At 42.7% G+C, this 24960-nt stretch overlaps 1 protein-coding gene across 1 annotated transcript in view; it reads right to left on the reverse strand.

Annotated features, from left to right (window-relative positions):
* TMEM94 (transmembrane protein 94) overlaps positions 1 to 24960 on the reverse strand; it is a 169887-nt gene that overhangs the window by 113986 nt on the left and 30941 nt on the right. Inside the window, exon 5 of the mRNA XM_085858417.1 lies at positions 24796 to 24923. Within this exon, the coding sequence (XP_085714543.1) occupies positions 24796 to 24923 (128 nt within the window). The remainder of the gene's footprint in view (positions 1 to 24795; positions 24924 to 24960) is intronic.

Raw genomic sequence — 24960 nt, forward strand, 5'->3', positions numbered from 1 at the left:
GTGCTAGCAGCAGCTAGAGTATGAGGAAGAGGGAAAAAGATAAAGAAATGGGGAGTCAGTAGGAGGAGCCTCCTGACAAACTTATCTGTGGACTCCACCGCTGTGCATTTTCGAGGGGGTTGGGGGGATTTTCAGGTTTGTAGATCTTGAAGAATTCAGAAAATTAGAGTATGAAATACACGTTTCAATAATATTATGAGTATGTATGTGTGTGTGTGTGTATATATATATATATATATATATATATATATATATATATATATATATATATATATATATATATATATATATATATCTTCAATATTACAAAAACTCTCATCTTGTATGTACGTATGTATGCATGTTCCTGAAATACAGCCAAAACAGTATATAAACAGTAAAAAAAAAAAAAACACAATAGCGCAAAAATTTTAGGGCCACCTTACTCACCATTCTCCTGAGGTGTGCAGTATCAAGTTTCGTTCAATTGGGCAACAAAAAAAAAATTATAAAAAAATTAATTCCTGATTCAGTCAAGAACTCATGGGGAGAATTTGATCAATGCAAACAGCATCAGCGGTATAGTTCGCTGGAACTATCTTTTTTTTTTTTTTTCTTGAAATGATTTATTTTAAAATCTCAAACATTTAGTATAGACAAAGAACGATATATTTTAAAGCAGAAAATAAACCGCCATTTTGAACTAATACTTCCGTGTTCATCAATAAATAAAATTGTGTTTGGAAGATGACGCACAATAATTTCTTCGACTTTCTTTTCTCCGTTTTTTTTTTTTTCACATTGACGCGCAATAACAAGTTTCGTTCAAATCAGGCAATGAAAAAAAATTATTAAAAAAAATCAATTCCCGATTCAGCCAGTACTCTTCGGGATTATTTGATCAATGCAAACAACCTCAACGGTATCATTCGCTGGAGCGATCATTTTTTTTTTTTTTTTTTTTAATCAACCGGTCACAACGGGTTCACGGGTCGTCTAGTTACTAGTACATATATATATATATATATATATATATATATATATATATATATATATATATATATATATATATATCTTCTTCTTTCGGCTGCTCCTATTCGGGATCGCCACAGCGGATCATCCGTTATAATATATACATACATAATTTACGTATGTTGGAAGCAACCTTCATCCTTACCACCGATCCAATATTATTTCGTCAAAAGGAATTTGTACGATCTCTGTATCTCTTTCAGCATGGCAAGATCAAGGGAAGTACGGTAACAAATGGTGAATGGACCTTAGGGGAAACCCATCCCCCCTCTCTCCAGGATGCGGTTGCAAACGTCAATCATCGACGAACTCTTTTCCAGTCAATGGGAGCTCGAGGTGAAGATGAGCCGACCAATGGGCGTTTGGAATAACCGTGACATCATTACGGTTGAACCAATCAGTGTCTACCTTAATGAGACCTGCGTATAAAGCACAAGCCTTCACTTGCTGCGATTTTTACCCTGAAGAGTGCAGCACGAAAAGCTTCAGTCGCTATTATGTCGTGTTTGTTTGTATCCATATTAAAGTTCTGTCATACCAAGCATCTGTTTATTTATCTTAAATGACGGCGCACACACACACACACACACACACACACACACACACACATATATATATATATATATATATATATATATATATATATATATATATATATATATATACATATATATACATATATATACATATATATACACATATATACACACAGGGGGCTGCAAAAGTAGGTATACAGTACAGAAATACGCTCCTCGTCCGTTAAATTACGAGCCATCGTGAAATTTCCACTTTACCTGCAAATAAAATGTATTATAGAAAAAAATTACGAAAATAAAAATATTTAAAATGGTAATAATTATTTTAATGAATTAAATGAATTCTAGTATCAAATGAATCCTAGCGCCACTATTATAATACTGGTAATACTGGTATAATCCTTACTGTATACCTACTTTTGCAGCCCCCTGTATACATATATATATATATATATATATATATATATATATATAAAAAATACACACACACACACACACACACACACACACACACACACACACACACACACACACACACACACACACACACACACACACACACACACACACACACACACACACACACACACACACACACACACACACACACACGCCGGTAGACGGCGATGGGTCGCCGAACATGGAAACTATAAGATATAGAGCAAAATGGATGTCATGTAGCAGATAGGGAATCACCTTAAGATTATGCATATCAAATCTCATCCAGTTCCATCTACTGATAACGACTCGGTATCCATTTGAATGGAAAGTACCGAAAATGCGATTTGAAATCGGAAATCCCCAAAGTTCGAGGGGGTGCTGTGGGTGAACAAAGATCTAAATCGAAAATCCGGCTGGATCGTTTGTGCACAATGTATTCCAGACGATTAGTGTGAATTTTCATGACCATCCAACCATAACCCTTGGAGGAGTAGCATTTGGCACGAAGGAACCTCCAGCTCTCGCATATTATCGATTTTTGCACTAATTGACCTTTGACCCCTGACCTAAGCGAAATCAGTCAATATGTCCTGAGGCAAAGTTGTAGTACTCATTGACTACCATGAACCTGCAAAGTTTCATTCGTATCGACGCACTCACCTGGTCGCGAGGGGACCTTCAATTTTCGCGCTTACCCAAATTGTAGGGGGCACTGCGGATAAAGTATTCCATATATCCCAAAAACGGGAATATATTTGATAGAGCATCACCTGTAGATGATTCGTGCCAAATTTCATAACCCTACGTGGGATAATGGCTTTTGGAATTGATTTCGCATGAACGGTACCGATTTTTGAAGGTTTTTCGGTTGTTGCTAGGGAACCAAAGCGTCCCGAGCAACCTTCACAATTTCCAAAGCACTAGGTCATAAGATGTACCTACCACCGGAGTTTGGTCAAAATCCGCCCACGTTTACTACCAATTATGCTGATGGCAAACGAACAAACATCCAAGCAAACAGACAGAAATATTGACAATAAGGGTCACCCATTTCGGCGACCCAATGTATATATATATGTGTGTGTGTGTGTGTGTGTGTGTGTGTGTGTGTGTGTGTGTGTGTGTGTGTGTGTGTGTGTGTGTGTGTGTGTGTGTGTGTGTGTATATATATATATATATATATATATATATATATATATATATATATATATATATATATATATATATATATATATATATATATACACACAGACGTATATAATGTTAAGGCTGTGGAAATTCGCATTACACCATAAAGGGCCCTCAGGTGAGATATCTTCATAGGTACATGTGTAGTTAGCCCAAACCCGTTGCATAGAGGGAATTTATGTGATCCATCCGGGCTGCGACGCTTTAAGTTCGTCGTTTTTCTTTTTCTATCTTTTATTTCAAACAAACAGCATCTCAACAACCACGCCATCCCCACCACAGCGCCAACCACACTCAACAATCACGCCACCGCCACCATATCTTCGCCACTACGTCCGCTGCCGAACGGCAAACAAGGGCGCCAAGGAAGGAACTGCGAGGACGCATGGGTTTTCCCACCTGTTTTTCCCGCCATTTTTCCGCGCTTGGTGTGAAGGAAGGGGGGAGGGCGGCTCGCCGCCGATTGGTGGATGACCAGCGTGAGGCGGTCGGGGTGAGGGAACGTCCCTCTTCGAGAACCCTTTCGAAGGAGGGTGGAGCCGAAAACGGGGGCGGAGTGAAGGGCGGAGCCCCGGGCTATAAAAGTCGGACACGGGCGGAGCGTTTTTTTTCTCTTGCTTTCTTCGTCTTCTTCTCTCTCTTCCGGCTCCCTCTTCCTCTTCGTCTCCTCTTCATGGTGGCCGCTGGCCTGGTCTTCTGTGGTGCGGTCCCGAGACCCCGCTGGCGGGACGGAGCGTCTGCCATTCCCCACACCACGACCTCGAGCAACAACGTTTCCCCCCCCCCCCCTTTCTATCCGCGCTGAGATAGCGCCGGAAACCCCGTCTGTGGCATTGAGTGGCCAACACGTGCCGGCACGAGGCACGTCGGAGAGGACTCGCCTACCACGCCAGGGATCAGAGTCGCGGCCAGGCACGACCATGCCGACGGACATGGGCGAGGGAGTCGACGGCCCAAAGGGAAGTCACCATTTTCTTTTCGGGGTTTTTTTAAGGATCTTGTGGCGCCGTGTCTCGTAAAGTAGAACTGTTTAAGTGTTGCCGTGTGTACGCGTATTTGGTTGTAGCTCTGCATTGTAACTTTTATTTTGGCTGTTATATGTGCATTTTGATTATTGTATGGCTGTAAATCCGTGCTTTGTGTCTGTGGCTATGAATAAAATGCTTGCTTGTTGAACTATGCCCGCTCTGCTTCGTCTCTTTTCCTTTTTTATTGACCCTCCATTTTGCATCACGTAAGGGGTTCGTAGTGGGTGCAACATCCTGGTAATTAATCTGAACCGTCCAGGTCGACGATAACACCGCTTGGTTATCCCGATAGTACGGAACGGGCCGCCCAAGCGGCTCGTGTCCGGAGTCGACCTGCGGCGAGGTACGATCGCCCGGTTTACCATCCGCGTGGGTACTTAGGTAGGTCGAGTTTGGCGAACAACCCTATCCTACGCGGGTGGCCGATTGGCACGATTGTGGTGAGGTCGAAAGGCCCACCCGTGACTAGCTCCCGGCCTTGGTCCGAGAGGGTCACGACAGAATTGTCCATCCGGTGGGCGACGTGCCGCGATTCGAGTTACGTGGCCGTTCGCACGCCGGCGGGCACGAATTCGCAACAATATATTAGGGTTGTCCAAAAACAGCAAAAAAAAAAAAATTAAAATTCAGATGTCTCCACAATCCTTCAATTATTCCACTATGATTCAGTAACGCGCATAAAATTTTTTTAAGTTGATCGGAGGTGATTTAGAGGTCGCTCCATATGACGACTTTTAGTTTCATGAGTTGGTTAAACTAGGGTATGATCAGGTACGATTACGGGTACTTCTGGATGTCCGAGGTGGAAATGGAGTGAACTTTCGAACTCTATGGGGTCGATTTACTCAAAGAAATGACTGCACCGACATTGAATTCACTACCATTTCGAAAATATGACCAAAAACAAGATTTATCATTGCTGGAGTTGAGTAACTAATCCTGCTCATTTCGATATTCTCTAATCTATAATTAATTTGTTGTCCGTCTAAACATTTCTTAGAGTAAATCGACCCCACTGAGTTCGAAAATGCAGTCCATTTTCACCTAGGAAGTTCAGAAGTGTACGGATTCACATCTCATCATAGCCTAATTTTTCAATCAATGGAATTACAAACTATTAGAATATTTCGTCTCATTTACCAAATACCACTATCATCTCCGCCTCTATTGCTGTCTCCACTCCTGCCTGAACTTATTTCTAGCCAGCCCAACATCCAGTGTTTTAGATTCAATGATTCACGAAAAATATGTTAGTTATTTATTTAGTTATTATCTATCTATAATTCCAGCAATCTCTGTACTCAGGGATCTGTTCCAGCCCTCAGCACACCACCACTGTACGAACAATAAACATGCATCCTACACCTCCCGACACACGTGTAATGTCCATTTACCGAACAACCTGACGAAACATGCATTTAATGGGGATCTGAACTAATCCTATATTTAGTAGCTGAATAAGGGCCATTTCCGTAACACTACCCCCACCTTTATCCCGAGGCTCTCCCGAGCCTCCATCTCGGGCAGCCCACGGCAATGGCCCTGTCTAACGTACAGTACAGATCTCCCATTTACTCTAACCCACAACATGGGAAGCACTTAACTCCAAAAACCAAAGTGTCACAGTAAGATTGGCATGTCCCTATCCTAGTGTGTCGGGTCACCAATCTAACAAACAAATTCACACTCTATGCACACGACTTAACATTCTAATTATGGATTTGAATGGGAGGGCATTCAATTTTACTTTTAACACCAATATTGGCATAGGAGCAGGACATTCAAAGGTTCAAAGTTCTTTCACGTGTTCGCTCCTTCATGCCCCCTCCCGGCAGTATTGCCCATTCACCCCTGAGAGTTTCCTCACTTCGTGGCCTTATTGGCCTCTCAACAGGTGAGTTCAGTCGGCCCAGTGGCCTAATCTCACAAAGTTCTTCGACCCACTGAGCCCACAAAATGGCATGCATCTTTGGCCGCAACGGCCCACAAAAGTACTTTGGCCTCAATGGCCCACTAAAATGCTTCGGCCCATATGGCCTTCTCACAAGCAGCAGCAGGCAACAAGCCCTGCATTGAACAGAAGGTGACACAGCAATGGTGGCACGGTGATATCGATGGTAAGCAAATGCAGTTTGGAGGTGTTCTTGAGGACACAAATAGGTGTGATGACCTCAGACCAGGTGAGATGGAGTGTACCCTTAACCTTCCTTGCCCGACTTGTTTTGGCTAAATTCTCTCTTTTTTTCTACCTTTCTCTTTTTTTTATTCCTTTTACAGACAGGATGGTGTGTTTCTAACTCAACTGTTATCTTCGTGGATGTGTGCTCATGACATACTGGTGGGCCTCTCTGGCACTTGGAGAGGGTGACCTAGGCCTGGCCCTTGTTAACAAATTCTCCCATCAACACGATTGGTACCAGGTGTCACACATGAATGGTGCTTCCATCGAACCTAACCATTCACTTTTAGCTCTAGACAATGCAACAAACCCTGCTATGGCTAGAATGATCCTAATGACCCATTTTTTTCCGACCTGGCACACTGTTCAATTCTATGGGCACATTGGCACACTTCCATAAACCTGGGCAAGGCCCTTATTTGTCTTTTTCCATTTGGTGGTGTCAGGCACAACTCGATGGCTGGGGAGTGTGACTACCACTAGGCCTCTTTGCCCGCTTCCAATCGGGGGTGGAGGACACCCAACGACCTCGGGATTCACCTGAGCGTGCTTCTGGCGCTCCTAACTAAGGGGTGGCTCTCACTAGCCCCCATACTGTGCTCTCCCAGCACCCATACTACTCGGTATCCATTTGAATGGAAAGTACCGAAAATGCGGTTTGAAATCGGAAATCCCCAAAGTTCGAGGGGGTGCTCTGGGTGAACAAAGATCAAAATCGAAAATCCGCCCTCTTAAATGTTGAACAAAGATTTTAAAATCAAAGTTTTGTTTTAAAAAATTTAAAAAATTTTGTTTTAAAATTTGTTTTAAAAACAAAGGAAGGAAGGTGCTCTCATAGCACTTACACTGTGCTCTCATAGCACCCATTCTGTGCTCTCATAGCACCCACACCGTGCTCTCCTGGCACTGAACCTACCGTGCTCTCCTGGCACCTCTGACAGCCTTCACCTGCCAGGAACTCCCAAAGCCCTGCTGCCCTATTTCCCGACTCACCAACTTCCAATACCATGTCACACTACCAGCCAGTATCCCCATACCTTGGCCTGCACCTACCCCTCGCAGTCCACCAGAATCCATGTCAAATCCTCTAAGTCCCACTAACCTACACTAACTTGGTTAAGAGACTCCTACCGACAGGGTACGTCGTTCGCAGTCACTCTCCTCATTTGCACAATCACGCCATTCACCCAAACACTTTAGTCATTTATTCCACAGTGCCACACACCCAGTCCACAACACCATCCAACACCTTTCACGTTTATGTGAAAACAAAAACACACCAGTCCCTCGGATCCCACTTGGTCATCAAATTTAACTGGTTCCCTTTTTCATCAAACCCCAACCAATTTGTCACTACGTCTGTCGTCCGCTGGCCTCCTCCACACTGCCCTAATCGTTTATTTCCAACAATTTAAACGAAACATCAAAATCTCTTCACCAGCCCCATGGAACCTCTGCATGGTCCCAACCAGGCATTTCAGTCTTTCCTCAAACAAGCCACCCTTTGTCATCCACTTGTTTCAGGTGTGTCTTAATGCTCTGCCTGTAATGTCTCCACCGCTTTTTCCAATAATCTCCCAAATCCACCCGTGCCACTCTTATGCCTTCTGTCATCTCTCAATTTGCAATCATTTCCGGTACAATTTTCAATCAAAATTTCTTACATCCCCATATGGCCTGCTTCTTTGGCTCATTGGAAGGGGAGTGAGGGAAGGAATCCCTCATTACCCATTACATGACCCCGCCACCTTTCCGCCATGGCTCAAAGGAGTCACGTCTCAATTGGGGTTGTGGTCCACCCCCTCCTTTTCTCCAGGGTTCGCGGAAGTCAGGCAAACCCCAATTGGTGGAATGGCTTCCCCCTCTTCTTCAGGGTTCACGGAAATCAGGTAAACCCCAATCGGTGGAACGGCCTCCCCCTCTTCTCCAGGGTTCACGGAAATCAGGTAAACCCCAATCGGTGGAATGACCTCCCCCTCTTCTCCAGGGTTCACGGAAATCAAGTAAACCCCAATCAGGGAGGCAGCCTCCCCCTCTTCTCTTCTCTTCTCAAGACAGATAAACCCCACTCAGCTAGCCAAACCCCTCGTGTGCTCAGAAAGGTTCGAAGACCAAGTGACACACGCCAGTGCCACCCACTACTCATCTGCACTCACTCCAAAGTTCCTGTGAGGCTAATAGAGATATTAAAATCCAATTTCTAAAGCCTGCTCCTGAATGCAGCACCTCCAACTCTGTAAGAATCCATGCGGAGCTGTCCATTATGGTTTACGTCCCCTGGCTCAAGTTCTGTCCTGGTGGCATTTCTATTTCCCCTTGCACCTCTAACCTATTTCCTATGTCAACACTCATTCCATGCTCAGGACTCCCACACACAGCAGGCTGCACACATTCCAAGGTTATGTGTTCACATTCCACACCTTCAACCTTGCCTGCATACTGACCAACTGCCTCGCACTCCAGGGCTACATTCCCGAACGCCACGTGAGTACCCACACACACTTCGGCCTCGGCAGCACATACCGGTGCTGTAGTCTGGCGTGTGGGCTCACAGCATTCATTCACAGGCACTCCACACACACATTCAGGGGTCACGCATACGTGCACCCATCGGACAGAGTCTCCTCGTTAACGTAAAATTCAATTTCTACCTTAAGCTCATCGTCCGCACCATGCATGCATGTACCCACGTACCTGCTTCGTTCCAGAGTCACCTCTGTCCGGTCGCTTCTCTCCAGCAGGTTGCTCATCATCTGTTCGCCCCACTCCTCTGGGGCTGTCAGCTCCACATGCTGGACTTGCTCAAAATGTGTTTCATTCGTCAACAACCCCGTATGTTCCCTCAATGTCTCCTTCACCAGGGTTTGCTCTAATTGTGGTGTCATCCGACGAGTGATGTCAATCAAGTTCCGCACCACTAACATTACTCCCTGTGGTGATGTCACACATCCCATATTATTGTGCTGTTTATTGTGCTTCCTGGCTCCATTTTCTTTTCCATTCGAGTTGTTCTTCCTCTCTGAGACTTTTTAGTTGTTCGTTATCTTTCCGGAGTTTTTCCATCTCCGTGTACTCCAACTTTGCTCTCTCCTTTAGTTGGTCAATTTCAAATTTATTTTCTTTTTGTTTTTTATCCCACCCTCTCTCATGTTCTTCATTCTCCAGTCTCATAGTTTCCTTCAATTTGTTGATTTCCTTTTCCTGTTTCATTCCTTGTTCTTTTTGTTTCTTATCCCACTGCCTCTCTTGTTCTTCCTTCTCCAATCTCATCTTTTCCCTCAATTGGTTGATCTCCCTTTCCTGCTTCATTCCTTGTTAACCTCCGCCATCGAAGATGGACGGAGGTTACTGTTTTCACCCGTCTGTTTGTTTGTTTGTGAACAGTATTACGGAAAAACTCCTATAGGATTTCGACGAAACTTGGTGGGGGGATGAAGTATGGTCCAAGGATCATACCACTAGATTTTGGACCTGGTCCAAAGTCCAATATGGCCGCTATGGCGGCCATTTTGAAAAAATATTTGAATTTTTGTTTTTGCATTTAGACATGTTTTAAGTGATTTCCAACCCAAAAAAAAATTTTAGAGAAAAAAAAAACCAAGTTTTGCAACTTTTTTCAAAAATTTTTCAATTTTATTTGAAAAATATTTGAAATTTTTTTTTTTGCATTTCTACATGTTTTAAGTGATTTCCAACCCCCCCCCCACAAAAAATTTGTTAGAGTAAAACAAAACAAATTTTGCAACTTTTTTTCAAAATAATTTCGATTTTTTTGGGGGGGGGCATTTCTACATGTACGTCGATCTAGTTTAGTTTATTCAATCGTGGTTCAGCAGAGTCTGATCCGTTTTGACCTACAATGAATAGGAAGGATATCAGGTTCACTTAAGTGACCAGCAGTATTGGCGGCGGAGGTTTTGCACTCTACCGAGCGCTCCCCCTCTAGTTATTTTTGTTTCTTATCCCACTGTCTCTCGTGTTCCTCATTCTCCAATCTCGTCGCTTCCTGCAATTGGCAGAATTCCCTTTCCTGTTTCATTTGTTGTTCTTTCACTGTCTCCTCATACTCCAACCTTGCTTTCTCCTTTCGTTGTTCAATTTCAAATCCATGTTCTTTTTGTTTTCTATCCCACTGTCTCTCATGTTCCTCATTCTCCAATCTCATTGTTTCCTTCAATTTATTGATCTCCTTTTCCTGTTTCATTCGTTGTTCTTTCACTACTCTTTCTTGCATCTCATTATTTAGTCTTGCTTTGGCTTCCAGCTGTTCGATCTGCACAGTGTGGTTCCTTAACGTTTCATTCTCCGTTCTCTTTCTTTCCTCCCTTAACATCCTCAGTTCATTTTGTAATTCCCTCTCTTTCCTTTGGTGTTTCTGTAACTCAGAAGCTTTTTCCCCTAACTTCTTGCTCATCTCCACACCTCTTTCGCATACTTCCTCCCTCATGTCGTTCATTCTCTTACCGTATTCCTTGTTAATTTCCAGTTTTGTTTTCCATTCTTCTTCCAATTCCTTCCTATCCCGAGAATTACTAATTTGCTCTTCCTCTATTCTTTCGTTCAGTTCGCTCTTCTCTTGTTCCAACTCATGGGTACTCAACTCTACTTTCCTCATTTCATCCATTAGTTGGTCAATTTCCGATTCGTGTTCTTTTTGTTTCCTATCCGCTTCTTCCCATAATTCCTCTTTTATCTCCGCACTTCTTTCCCATGCTTCCCTCCTCATTTCGTCTGTTGTCTTACCGTATTCCTTGCTAATTTTTAGTTGAAGTGCCAGTTCATTTCCCCTGCGCTCTGATTTCCAGAGCTGTTCTGACTTTTCCAACAATTCTTCCTTCAGTTGTTTCAATTCCAAATAATGTTCACATTTTTCCTTTTCTAGCTTTTTTTTCTATTCTTCCTCCAAGCTCTTCCTATCCTGGGAGATACCAATCTGCTCTTCCTCTCTTCTTTTGTTCAGTTTGCTCTTCTCATATTCCAACTGACGGGTAAACAACACTACTTTATTCTTTTCGCCACATAGTCCTCTTTCAGCCACCGAATTCGTTCCCGTACATAGGCCAATTGTTGTAACCCACCGTACACATCCTTTTTCTGAATCCCGTCTGTGTGCCGTTGTGCCTCGTCCAATTCAATTTGTACCTCCTTTATATAATTCTCATAACTCCTCACCTCTTCCAAGGAATACCCCAATTATGTCTGAAGCTTGCCAATGTTCATGTAGTCGTCCTGCCACGCCTGCCATGGCGCATGCCATGACCACGTGGTTTGAACCGGTGGTCGGGAGCCTCCTCCTCGTGTTGTGCCGTTCGCTGCACTATTAATAGCCCACTCCAGCTTCGTGTTGCGCCAAGATGGAGCCGCGCCACCATTTTCTTTATAATTTCCAAGTTTTACACCCGATCCGCTCAAAATAAAATCAAATTTGCGAGCGTTGTTTTTTTTCTCTCTCTGCGCTTCTTGTAATCAATGTTCGCGGTGCGAAATGCACCACAGGTGCAAATATCCCACTCCTGACACCAGTTGTTGTGGACCCGGGGTGGCGGGATTCTCACCCGACTCTTGGCGCCACCCTCACCACCGCCGTCTCCGGGGTTTATAACGCCGGCTGGCTCGGCACAGGCCTCGGGTCACGCGTCTTCAATCGCGATACCAACGTAATCCTGGACCTTACCAGTTGGGGAAATAGAACCCCGGTTACAGACTGGTTTTGTCAGATGCCGAGCGTTTTCTGCCAGTCTGTAACCATTTTGATTTTATATACCAATCAAACGGATCGTTCCTCGACGCGACACAAATGAATCCATAGTGGCAACTTCATACGAACCAACCAGATTTATTGGGGAACATCGGTGAACACCACACAAGCAAAATATTCACGACAATGCTTTTATTAACAATCTTTAACCCGTTCTTAACTAGGGAACTACGGATTACAAGTTTCGAGGGGGTCCCTTCCGAGATATACCTGAAACAACATGCAAACAAGACAGACAGACAGCATGCAGACAAGACAGAGTACTTGGTGATGTTTCATGGACGAGAGGAAAGTGTCAAAAGCATGAATGTCGCTCGTAACAAGCGGATGTCCACAGATTCGAGCCCCCAGCTCGAACACGCCGCGTGGCAAGATGGCGGCGCCATACTCTTTCTTCTCAAGGCACCGCGTGAGCAAGCCCTCCTCAGCGCGTTCTGGCCCCGCACAATGTCGACGGCACAAGACCGTTAGATCGACGATGGGTTTCAGATGATTTATCTCAAGGTCCAGCATACAAGTTCAGGCCTGGCCTGTTCACCAGTCAAGGCCAAATTGGGATGCCGGGATCTGTAGGCGGATCGACAAACGTGTCGAGCTGTGAGGTGAGTAAGGACGGAGGCTCCACGGCCAGACGCAGGTTGAACCTGTCAATCACCTCCTCATAAGAGTTGATTGCCGACTGGACGTCCAAGCCACCTCTCCCACTGCCAAAAAGGCAGATTCGACGTGCAGGCAGCCTCTCTTAATGGCAGAAATCGGCGCGCTCAGGTTCAGCTTCTCTCCCGGCAGATTCAACACTGTCCCTCCTTCGTTCGCTCGCTTCCCAAGCCACTGGCTCTTCCCCTTTTACGAAGCCGACAAACTCCTCCCCCCAGCTCCACGCCACTCCCCCTCAGCCGACTGGGCGGGGCCTATCATGCGTAGAGGGGAGGAAGAAGAAGCCCTCGGCACACCACCACTGTACGAACAATAACCATGCATCCTACACCTCCCGACACACATGTAACGTCTATTTACCGAACAACTTGACGAAACATGCATTTAATGGGGGATCTGAGCTAATCCTATACAGTACTCCCTCACCTATCATGGTTAATGCGTTCCAGACCCATATATGCAAAAATGTGAAAATCCACGAAGTAGAAACCACATATTAATTTAATTATTTAAATATATTTAAACACATTTTAAATGTATTTTAAACTATTATACAGCATCCACACACTCTTATTAACCTTACTTCTGCTGAAGGCATAGGCGAAGCCGTAGACGTGACCTCTTTTTTTGATTTTATGAGGAAGATAGTGGTGGGGAGTTGCTGGTTCTGCTTCTTCTTCTGGGCGGGCAGGTTTTTATAGACGGACATTAAACAATCAAGCCCATTGCTGAATTGCAATGATCGCATCATCTGTGGGTCCCACTCTTGAATGACCTGTTCGAGCTCCTTGCCCATTCTGACTATCGTTGCAAGACGATCGAGTGTTAGACACAACCTCCTCTTCTTCAGCCCCCGGTTCATCTTTTTCCACTTCCTCTTCCTCGCTCGCAGACTTCGTCAGCTCAGTCAGATCTTCCACCGTCAATGGTTGTGAGTGGGCATCGATCAGGTCATTGATGTCGTCGGAGGTCATATCTTCGAAGCCTTCTCCTTGCAGCAATTTTGCCAGCTTCACGGCCTATCCACAGCTGAGTGGTTTATCTCTACAGGCGTGAATCCCTTGTAGACGTTTGCCACTTCTGGCCATAATCTTTTCCAGCTGGCATTAATTGTCTGTTTGAAAACCCGCGATGTCGTGAAGTCACAAAAGTGAACCGCGATATAGCAAGGGAGCACTGTATTTAGTAGCCTAATAAGGGCCATTTCCGTAACAAAATATATATATATATATATATATATATATATATATATATATATATATATATATATATATATATATATATATATATATATATATATATATATATATATATATATATATATATATATATATATATATATATATATATATATATATGGTGAGCCTGGTGTTGGCACAGTGGTTAGGGCAGTGGCTTGGGATCCAAAAGGTCCCGAGTTCAAGCCCCGTTGAGCCAATGAATTAATACACCAGGGGGTTGACTCAGCCTGTCATCCTTCCGAGGTCGGTGAAATGAGTACCAGTGTACTGGGTCGGTGTATACCCCGGTTAAAATAGGTGTACCATATCCCTGTGTCGTAAGAGGCGACCAGGGTTGCGTCAGGAAGGGCATCCGGCGTAAAACATGTGCCTAAATCACTATGCAGAACCGCTGTGGCGACCCGTAACGGGAGCAGCCGAAAGAAGAAGATATATATATATATATATATATATATATATATACATACATATATATATATATATATATATATAACGGCCTCTGAACATTTCCTTGGTTGTCGTATCATTTTGAATCCGACTATGGCAGACATTTTGGCAAACATTACGAAGCACCTATCTTAATTGCTTGCCGCACTTACCAAGCACCTAGGCGAGCGGCTTGCAAGCCGCTTGCTTACAGAACACACCCCTGGTCATGCTGATTACAGAAAACAAAATTGAAACGGAGAGTAGGAAGGGTGGTGTGCATGCATGGCAAATGTGTGGGCATTCACAAACACACACACGGCTGTAAAATGATTACACGCTGTCAGCTTCCCTCAGAAGAGGATGAGGAAAGGATGAAGGAAGGAAGGGAGGAAGTAAAGATCAAGTGAGGAATAATGAGGGAATAATGGTGGAGGGGGAGAGGGGTTGGTCCGATCTCTAAGTGGTGAAGTATCACTTCAAAAATTCTAGTATCTGGATACAGATTCAAATCTTCACCAAAATGTAATGACTTCGTCCTTGTCACACCCCCAACCTCTCCACCAAATTTCGTCCGAATCCAAAGACAACTTTATGAGATATCTTGTTCAGAGACAAACAGGCATGAAACTAGAGGGGGAGCACTCGGGAGAGTGCAAAACCTCTGCCACTAATACTGCTGGGTCACTCAAGTGAACCTTATATCTTATTCATTAAATATGTCAACAGTGCTGACAGTTATAGTTCTTTTCTCCAACATTTTTTTTTTGGGGGGGGGGGTTGGAAATCACTTAAAACATGTAGAGATGCAAAAAAATTTTTTTTCTCAAACAATTTTTTTTTGGGGGGGGGGGTTGGAAATCACTGAAAACATGTAGAAATGCAAAAAAAAAATTTTCTCTAACAATTTTTTTTGGGAGGGGGGTAAAAAAAATTTGGGGGGGGTTGGAAATCACTTTAAACATGTAGAAATGCAAAAAAAAATTCTCTATAAAATTTTTTTTGGGGGGGGAGGACCAAGTCCAAAATCTAATGGCATTATCCTTGGACCATACCTAACCCCCCCCCCCCCCACCAAGTTTTGTCGAAATCCGCCGAGGAGTTTTTCCGTAACACTGTTCACAAACAAACAAACAAACAAGCAGTCATAGACTGCTACTTACGAAATCGTCAACTTGACCTCTCACCTTGTCTAATAAAAGCTGTCTCTTGAGAAGGTAGCAACACAAACCAAAAGTTTCTCCGATGATTCTGTACCAAACCATCAAAAATCGAATGTTTTGGATGTTTGACCTCACTGTGACTTAGACCTTTGACCGATTTTGACCAAAATCTAATCAGCGCTAGCCACCACCCTCCTGAATCACGTGGTGTAATTTGACATTGGAAGCTTCTTCCGTTCTCTTGTTATCTGTACCAAACCATCAAAAATCGAATATTTGACCTCACCGTGACCTTGACCTTTGACCGATTTTGACCAAAATCTAATCAGCACTCGCCATCACCCTCCTGAATCACGTGGTGTAATTTGACATTGGTAGCTTCTTCCGTTCTCGAGTTATCGTGCCTACAAACAAACAAACAAACAAACAGAAACGGAAGGCATCAATATACTTACGAAATCTTTAGATTTCGTAAGTAACAAGCAGTCATAGACTGGTACTTACGAAATCGTCAACTTGACCGCTGACCTTGTCTAATAAAAGCTGTCTCCAGAGAAGGTCGCGATGCAAACCCTAAGTTTCTCCGATGATTCTGTTCCAAACCATCAAAAATCAAATGTTTTGGATGTTTGACCTCACTGTGACCTTGACCTTTGACCGATTTTAGCCAAAACCTAATCAGCACCAGCCATCACCCTCCTGAATCACGTGGTGTAATTTGACATTGGTAGCTTCTTCCGTTCTCGAGTTATCTGAGCCAAACCATCAAAAATCGACTATTTGACCTCACTGTGACCTTGACCTTTGACCTATTTTGACCAAAATATAATCAGCACTAGCCATCACCCTCCTGAATCACGTGGTGTAATTTGACAGTGGTAGCTTCTTCCGTTCTCGAGTTATCGTGCCTACAAACAAACAAACAAGCAGTCATAGACTGGTACTTACGAAATCGTCAACTTGACCTCTGACTTTGTCTAATAAAAGCTCTCTCGAGAAGGTAGCGACGCAAACTAGAAGTTTCTCCGATGATTCTGTACCAAACCATCAAAATCGAATGTTGACCTCACCGTGACCTTGACCTTTGACCGATTTTGACCAAAATCTAAGGAGTGCTAGCCACCACCCTCCTGGATCACATGGTGTAATTTGACATTGGTAGCTTCTTCAGTTCTCGAGTTATCATTTTTTGGATGTTTGACCTCACTGTGACCTTGACCTTTGACCGATTTTGACCAAAATATAATCAGCACTAGCCATCACCCTCCTGAATCACGTGGTGTAATCTGACATTGGTAGCTTCTTGCGTTCTCGAGTTATCTGTACCAAACCATCAAAAATCGGATATTTGACCTCACTGTGACCTTGACCTCTGACCGATTTCAACCAAAATCTAATCAGCACTTGCCATCACCCTTCTGAATCACGTGGTGTAATTTGACATTGGTAGCTTCTTCCGTTCGAGTTATCGTGCCTACAAACAAACAAACGAACAAACATACAAACAAACAGAAACGGAAGTCATCAATATACTTACGAAATCTTTAGATTTCATAAGTAACAAACAAGCAGTCATAGACTGGTACTTACGAAATCGTCAACTTGACCTCTGACCTTGTCTAATAAAAGTTGTCTCTCGAGAAGGTAGCGAAGCAAACCAGAAGTTTCTACGATGATTCTGTATCAAACCATCAAAAATCGTAACGTCGACCGAAGCAAAAATCTCCATTTCTCCACGCAATTATATTATACCTTAACGTAACTCAACGACGCGTATGCTCGAGCGTACTGCATCATGGAACGACCTGTGACGCGTCGAGTGAAATATTTTTTATACAATCTTAAAACGTCTCCAAAACATCTGATTTTTACCAGAATTTCGACAACCGAGTTTTAAGCGTCCAAAGCGATCGCAAAAACCGAAGACAAAATTAAAATCGAAGTTAAAACGAACTCGTAACGTCGAGCGAAGCAAAAATCTCCATTTCTCCACGCAATTATACCTTAATGTAACTCAACGACGCGTCTGCTCGAGCGCACTGCTTCATGGGACAACCCGTGACACGTCGAGTGAAATATTTTTTTATACAATCTTAAAACGTCTCCAAAACATCCAATTTTTACCAGAATTTCGACAACCGAGTTTTAAGCGTCCTAAGCGATCGCAAAAACCGAAGACGAAATTAAAATCGAAGTTAAAACGAACTCGTAACGTCGAGCGAAGCAAAAATACTCCATTTCTCCACATGAATTTACGGAATTATGTTTGACCTCACTGTGACCTTGACCTTTGACAAAAATCTAATCAGCACTAGCCATCACCCTCCTGAATCACGTGGTGTAATTTGACATTGGTAGCTTCTTCCGTTCTCGAGTTATCGTGCCTACAAACAAACAAACAAACAAACAAACAAACAAGCAGTCATAGACTGGTACTTACGAAATCGTCAACTTGACCTCTGACTTTGTCTAATAAAAGCTGTCTCTAGAGAACGTAGCGACGCAAACCAGAAGTTTCTACGATGATTCTGTATCAAATCATTAAAAATCGTCACGTCGAGCGAAGCAAAAATACTCCATTTCTCCACATGAATTTACGGAATTATGTTTGACCTCACTGTGACCTCGACCTTTGACCGATTTTGACCAAAATCTAATCAGCACTAGCCATCACCATCCTGAATCACGTGGTGTAATTTGATATTGGGAGCTTCTTCCGTTCTCGAGTTATCGTGCCTACAAACAAACAAACAAACAAACAAATAAAGACCCGTATCTTGCCAAAAGGTGACCACGTGTGACTTCTTTAAGGTCACACTGAGGTGAACACAGCTGCTATCCACCAGGAGCGACTCCTTGAGGAATATCTGCCTACGAGAGATTCCGATGAGAATCATTCTACAGAGTAACCATGAAAAATATGCTTTTGCCTCATAACGTCACCAAATGACGTCATAATGTCTCAAGCTTGACATATCTAGAAAGCACTCATCGAGGTGTTCAATTTGAGGTACTACACGATATGGTTCCTAAAACTTGAAAATTTGACCTTGGGGTTAAATATGTTTGACCTGAGGGGCTAACCATGAAGGTCAAGGCCAATCGCCACCAAAAATTAATCAGCTGAGCACCAGACCATGAACTATATTCCCATGAAGTTTGAAGACGATCTGATCAAAATTACTCAAAAAATAAGGGTTTCGTCGACTCCCCTGATTTGCGACAGTGACCTTGACCTTTGACCTTCAAAATTTTATGCACTGAAAGGGACCTCTATAGGCCTCTGATATGCGAAGTTACAAAAATTTCCAATGACAACTGTGCTCTGCAGAGTGATTTATATGTGATTACAGACGAAAAAAAACAAAAAAAAAAAAAACATATGAAGGTCAAGGCCAATCGCCACCAAAAATTAATCAGCTGAGCGCCAGACCATGAACTATATTCCCATGAAGTTTGAAGACGATCCGATCAAAACTCAAAAAATAAGGGTTTCGTCGACTCTCCTGATTTGCGCCAAAGTGACCTTGACCTTTGACCTTGACCTTCAAAATTTTGTGCACTGAAAGGGACCTCTATATGCCTCTGATATGCGAAGTTACAAAAATTTCCGATGATAACTGTTCTCTGCAGAATTTTTTATACGTGCTTACAGACAAACAAACAAAAAAAACAAACAAACAAAAAAACATACAAGCTGACTAACATATCTTGCAAAACTTCGTTTTGGCAAGATAACAAACGGAAGTCATCAACATACTTACGAAATCTTTAGATTAGAGCCAAAAAAATCTTTAGATTTCGTAAGTAACAATCAAACAGAAAGGGGTCAAAACAGTAACCTTCGATCTTCAATGGCGGAGGTTAAACACAACCTCCACTAACTTCGGTGGCGTAGGTAATAACTGTTTTCAAAACATGATAACCACATCTCTCCAGGATAGCACCTCAAATTAATTTCCACAGCTTTCTCAATGCCCATAATAATCTTTTACTGTATTATATATGGGCTGTTCCACAGTAATATGCTACATTTAAGGGTCTTATCTTCAGGAGCCATCACAGAATTCCTAAAGTATCCATAGAATACCACTAACATGTTTTTAGGTGTATATAAATGTAGATATATACTATTTATAGCAAAACCGCTATAGTCCTAAAATTAAAGCGTGCAGATAAAATTTTATTCACTCTTATGGGAATAAATCTTTGTCTTAAGTGTTATATTAAAAACTAAATAGATTTACCAAGAGTTTTATATGAACACATACGTTTTTGATTGAGACTGGTTTAGATTATGTTTGTAAAAAGACTTTACTTATGATATTCCACACCCTGAATTTGCCAAAAATATACTTTAATGTGAATGCTGGGGGGTTGAAAACAGAGTAACAAACATTATGCTATCTGTCAATTCGTCATGACAGAAACAAAATGCTCAAGCTGCACAACCTTTAAAAATAAGGTCTTGTTATTTTTGTGATAACATAACTTAACCTAAATGACAAATGTGTAACAAAGGATAACATTAGTGGTAAGTCCATATCACTGTAAAAGCTGTACAATCTGGCTTTCCGATTGCGGTCCAAAGTCACGCTTGTTACAGAAGGCTTTGAGCCAGTCAGAGGTCGTTTAATAATCATCACTACGAGAGCCAACGCTATCAATAAATTGTGCTGGTTTGATTATCTTCTTACTGTTGGATTCCAGTAGTGGAGGGGTCAGTCTTATATTTCCCCTCATTTGCAAGATAAACTGGACACACTTAATGTGGACTATGTATGTAACACAATGGTTACCCATTACTGTGGAAAGGCTTATACATCCATTATAACAAACTATTAGAGATATGTAGAAAGGTATGCCACAGCAATACAATTACATTTTTTAAAGAGAGGTCAATCCATCAAATTGTGTATATGTAGGTTATCTACTGGTTGCATCACTGCTGGAATGCAGCAGTGGTGCTAATGCAATGCCCCATTTTCAAAAACTTGTCTTTGTGAGAATCAATTCTACATCAGTGAAAGGAAACCACCAAGTCTTTTACCATTTGACATGGAATAAATGCAGTCTTAACAAAGGTTAAAACATGTTAGAAAAGCAAAGAAATATAAAAATGGAATTTTTCATAAAGAATAGAATGGCAGACATGTGACAAGTGATCAAGTGGTCGCAATGTCTTGCCACCACACCCTCACCAATACCTCCATCCACTTTGACCTCTGTAAAATCAAAAAGAAGACAAGAAACGAAGGTCTATCTACATTAGTCTGTAGGGACTGTGATAAGGTGTCATTTTGACAACTCCAATCTGGATTGGTTAAAACACAGAGGCACACCGAGCTAAAAACTATTTTGTGACTGATTTTGACCTTTGAAAACTGTAAAATCCTGAAAGAGACTCGAAATCAAACATCTTTCTACACATCTCTATTGGCGCTGTTTGAAAGCAACTTTGTTGCAACTTTCATCTGTATCGATTCAAATACAAGGGGTTGGCAAGGCAAAATGTGTGATTCATTTTCACCTTTGACCTTTAAAATCAGAACAGGGTCCCAAATCGAAAAAAAATGAAAAGGGGGTCTGATTTATGGGTCCAAGTTACCTCAATTAGAAGCTTGAAGAGGACTGGCTAAGAAAGGAAGGAATGCTGTGCAACTGTAATTGTTCCAAAGACTATGTTTCCCTTCAATGCAGAAAGGGAGATATGAAAATAAAAGCTATAATATGTGAAAGATTATTCAAAACAAATATCAGCAAAAGTCTTTGGCTCCAAATTTAAGAGAATCTATGACCCCTCACCTTCTCCCACCCTTCAAAAAGTCAACTTCCAGTTTTTTCCTCATTTGAAGGTCACATGAGAGACAGCCAGCAAGAGCAAGAGAGAGAAAACAGAGATAAGTAGAACAGAAACAGATGTTTCAAATTTGAGTTATGGTCTGAAAAATTATTTTCAAAGGGCACATGATCTTAGACCTTTTTGTTTGGTATGCTGTCGTCAAGGCTCATGGAAGAGCTAAAACACAGAAAGGATCAGGACGCAACAGAACAAAAGGAACAGCAGAGAGGGAGAGAGGGTTGAGAACAACACAACAGCAGGCCCGAAGGACAAAATAGATGGAGACGGACAAACAAGGGATGCAGGTAAGGATGAGGGGAAGAGGAGAATGCAGGGGGTTGATAAAATAGACACTGAAGCAAACTCTCAAGAAGGGAAGAAATTGAAATTTGGAAGTATGTGGGCTTGTGGTTGGGGGTTTAGAAAATATCATGGATTTAGTGGAGGGATAATTTGACATGGTGGTGAACAGCTGTCTTGAAGACCTGGAGGGACAAATGAGATTGAAGTGTAAATTGGTTTCACAGGTGGGAGAAAAAAAAAAAAAAGAGGAAGGAATGAATGGAGGTCAGCATTGATCCTGGATTTTAGAAGTTTCACCAAAAAGATTGCTGGTGCACTGCATACACCCTGCATAAACCTTGGGGAGAGGGGAAAGGGGAGGAGGGAAGAGGGACAAGGCACAGAAAGAGAAGAGGATACAAGATCAGAAAGGAGCTAGTCCTAGAGAGATCACAGACCTGTCTGCGATGGAAAAGAGATAGGACCATAGACTCAACTTCATCAAGGGATTTTTCAAAGATCTTGAAGATCTTTGTTTCCATGGCATCATAATGAGCAAGGTATGAGGCAGGGGCGCCATCCCAGAGGGCTGAGCAGTACATCATCGATCTGTGGATGAAGGCCTTGTCGGTGAATAAGAGTTCAGGTGTGCCAAGGAAAGACTTTGCACAATGAAGGATGCCCAGTCAATGGCTGGATTTGGAGGCAAACTTTGAAATGTGGTTTGCCCAAGAAACATCATGGCTGACAGTGAGACCCAAGAGTTTGAGTGACTGAACTTCTTCAAGAGGATTGGTAAGAATGAAGATTGGAGGATTTTCCATACAGTCCTTTCGGAGAGAGTGAGTGAATGTGTGAGATTTGTCAGGATTGAAATACATATTCCAAGAGTTTGACCAGCTTGTGATTTCTTTTTTTAAGATCTGAAGAAAGGGAAAAGGTTACTGCCCATCTATTTGAAGGATGAGGGATGACAGAGCAAAGGGTGGAGTCATCAGGAAATAGATAAAGGGGATTTTCTAGAGTCAGACAGAGCATTAGTGAAGATGAGGAATAGAATGGAGCCCAGAACACTTGTGGCAAATCAGCCTCAACAGTGAGAGAAGATTAAAGGATTCAGTCGAGAACCACATCTTGGCCTCAAGAGTGGAGGAAGTCAGTAACCAAAGAGTGGAGTTGGCCTTGGATACCATAGGTAGAGGGTTTGGAGAGCAAGGCAGGATTCCAGACTGTATCAAAAGCTCAAGATATGCCCAGAGATGGTCATGATCTCATGTTTGTCATCGAGAGCCTCCATCTATTGTTGGGTGAGTAGAAGCAGCATGTGCAATGTAGAGCGACCTGGTGTGAATCCGATTTGATGATCTGAGATGAGGCTGATGGGGAAAAGGAAGGATTTCTTATCAATTGTGATGATGGATTACATGACGTAGCTGATAATTGAAAGTAGGCTGAGAGGTCTATTATTAAGGGGATCGGTTTCTGCACCTTGTTTATACAAGCGGTATTGTTGACTGACTTCTAAGCAGATGTAAGATGACCTAGCACAAATGACAGGGTGGAAAGGGCAGAGAGAGGATGTGCACGAGCAGCAGATCAGTCTTTTAGTACAAGTGATTTTATGCCATCGAGTCCAGTTGCAGAATCAGAGTCGAGGGTTGCCAGAGTCTTTTCCACCTTCTTAGTTGCAAAAGATAGAGTCCAGGAGCAGTTGGATGTGACAAGGAGGGATGGGTACCAAGAGTGAGGGATTGGGAAAATTTGATTTTAAGGCAAACATATAATTGAGTAATTCGCCCTTCTCACGAGTGGAATCGGCTGTGGTGCCATTTGAAGTGAAGGGAGGGGTGGAGGGGAAGAATGCACCAGAGATGGACTTGACAAGGTGCCACCAGGTTGTAGAGGAGGGAGACAAGTTTGAAAGTTCATTGTTGAGGTTGGACAGATATTTTCTGGCTCTCCGAAAAGTGGACAAACGTGTTGTTGGCTTTATGGAATGAGCAGAGAGAGTCTCCGTTCAGGTTTGCTTTCCAGGAGAAGGCAAGTTGCTTCAAGGCAACTGCCTCAACACAGGATTCAGTGTACCATGGGTGGGAGGATGGAATTAATCTGTACATAAAGGAAAGCAGGTTTCTGTGGAAGAATTCCCAATGCTGAAGTGCAATGATCCCTGCCAGTTTGCCTGAATGAACTGCCAGACTCGCCGGCACTGAGGCAGTTCTCTGAGAATAGCTAGAGAGATGTTGACCTTCATAAGCACATGAGCAGATTAACCAATTGGAGCAGAGTAAGAGCAGAAGACATCAACAAGGAAGTTGGTCACAATGATCTCCAGAAAGGAGGATTTGTGATTGACAGGAATCCGACTCAGAAATTTTACAGATCGAGTCAGTCCAATGGATTCACAGAAGTCTTTCGCTGAAGTGCCATGGCTGGTGAGAGAGGTACCAACACTCAGACATTTTGCATGGTGACAATTGAAATAAAAATAAAAATAAAAAATAAAAAAAAGAGAGAAGAGAGAAGAGAGAAGAGAGAAGAGAGAAGAGAGAAGAGAGAAGAGAGAAGAGAGAAGAGAGAAGAGAGAAGAGAGAAGAGAGAAGAGAGAAGAGAGAAGAGAGAAGAGAGGTCGATGGAGCCTGTAGGTACGAGAGGAAGGTGGATGAACTAAGCATTTTGGAGTGTTCTTTGAGCTGTTGAATGCAAAAAAATGAATCAGTTTATCTTTGTTCTAAAAGCCATACTTGTACCAAGTTTAGTTGAAATGCCATCAGTGGTTCACAAGCTATTGCAGTAACAAAATTACTTTCAAATGCCCTTTGACCTTTGAACCCAAAATGGAATGGTTCATCTATCGATTATGGTCTATACTTGTGCCACGTTTGGTTGAAATACCTTCAATTGCTCATAAGTTATTATGGTACCAAAAAAACCAACAACAAAAAAAAGATAACAGATGCACGCAAGGTGACACACAACCCCAAAAAACATATTGCTTCGAGCCTTCGGCTGCAGATGCATAAAATAGTGCTTGTCATGTTACCTGCCATAAGGTTGCCCACCATAGCAGGAGAATAGCAGGACAGAAGCGAGTAGCATCAATCCCGCACCAGGCCAATGGAAAGTGGAGCCAAGATTGCTGTGGTGCAAAAAGCAGCGTCTCCATGAAAGCTGTCAAAATGGACAGAGGGCAACCACAATGGTGCAT

Source organism: Eptatretus burgeri, chromosome 15 (assembly GCF_056783735.1).
Source record: "Eptatretus burgeri isolate ZD-2024b chromosome 15, Ebu_testis_v1, whole genome shotgun sequence".
Taxonomy (NCBI): Eukaryota; Metazoa; Chordata; class Myxini; order Myxiniformes; family Myxinidae; genus Eptatretus; species Eptatretus burgeri.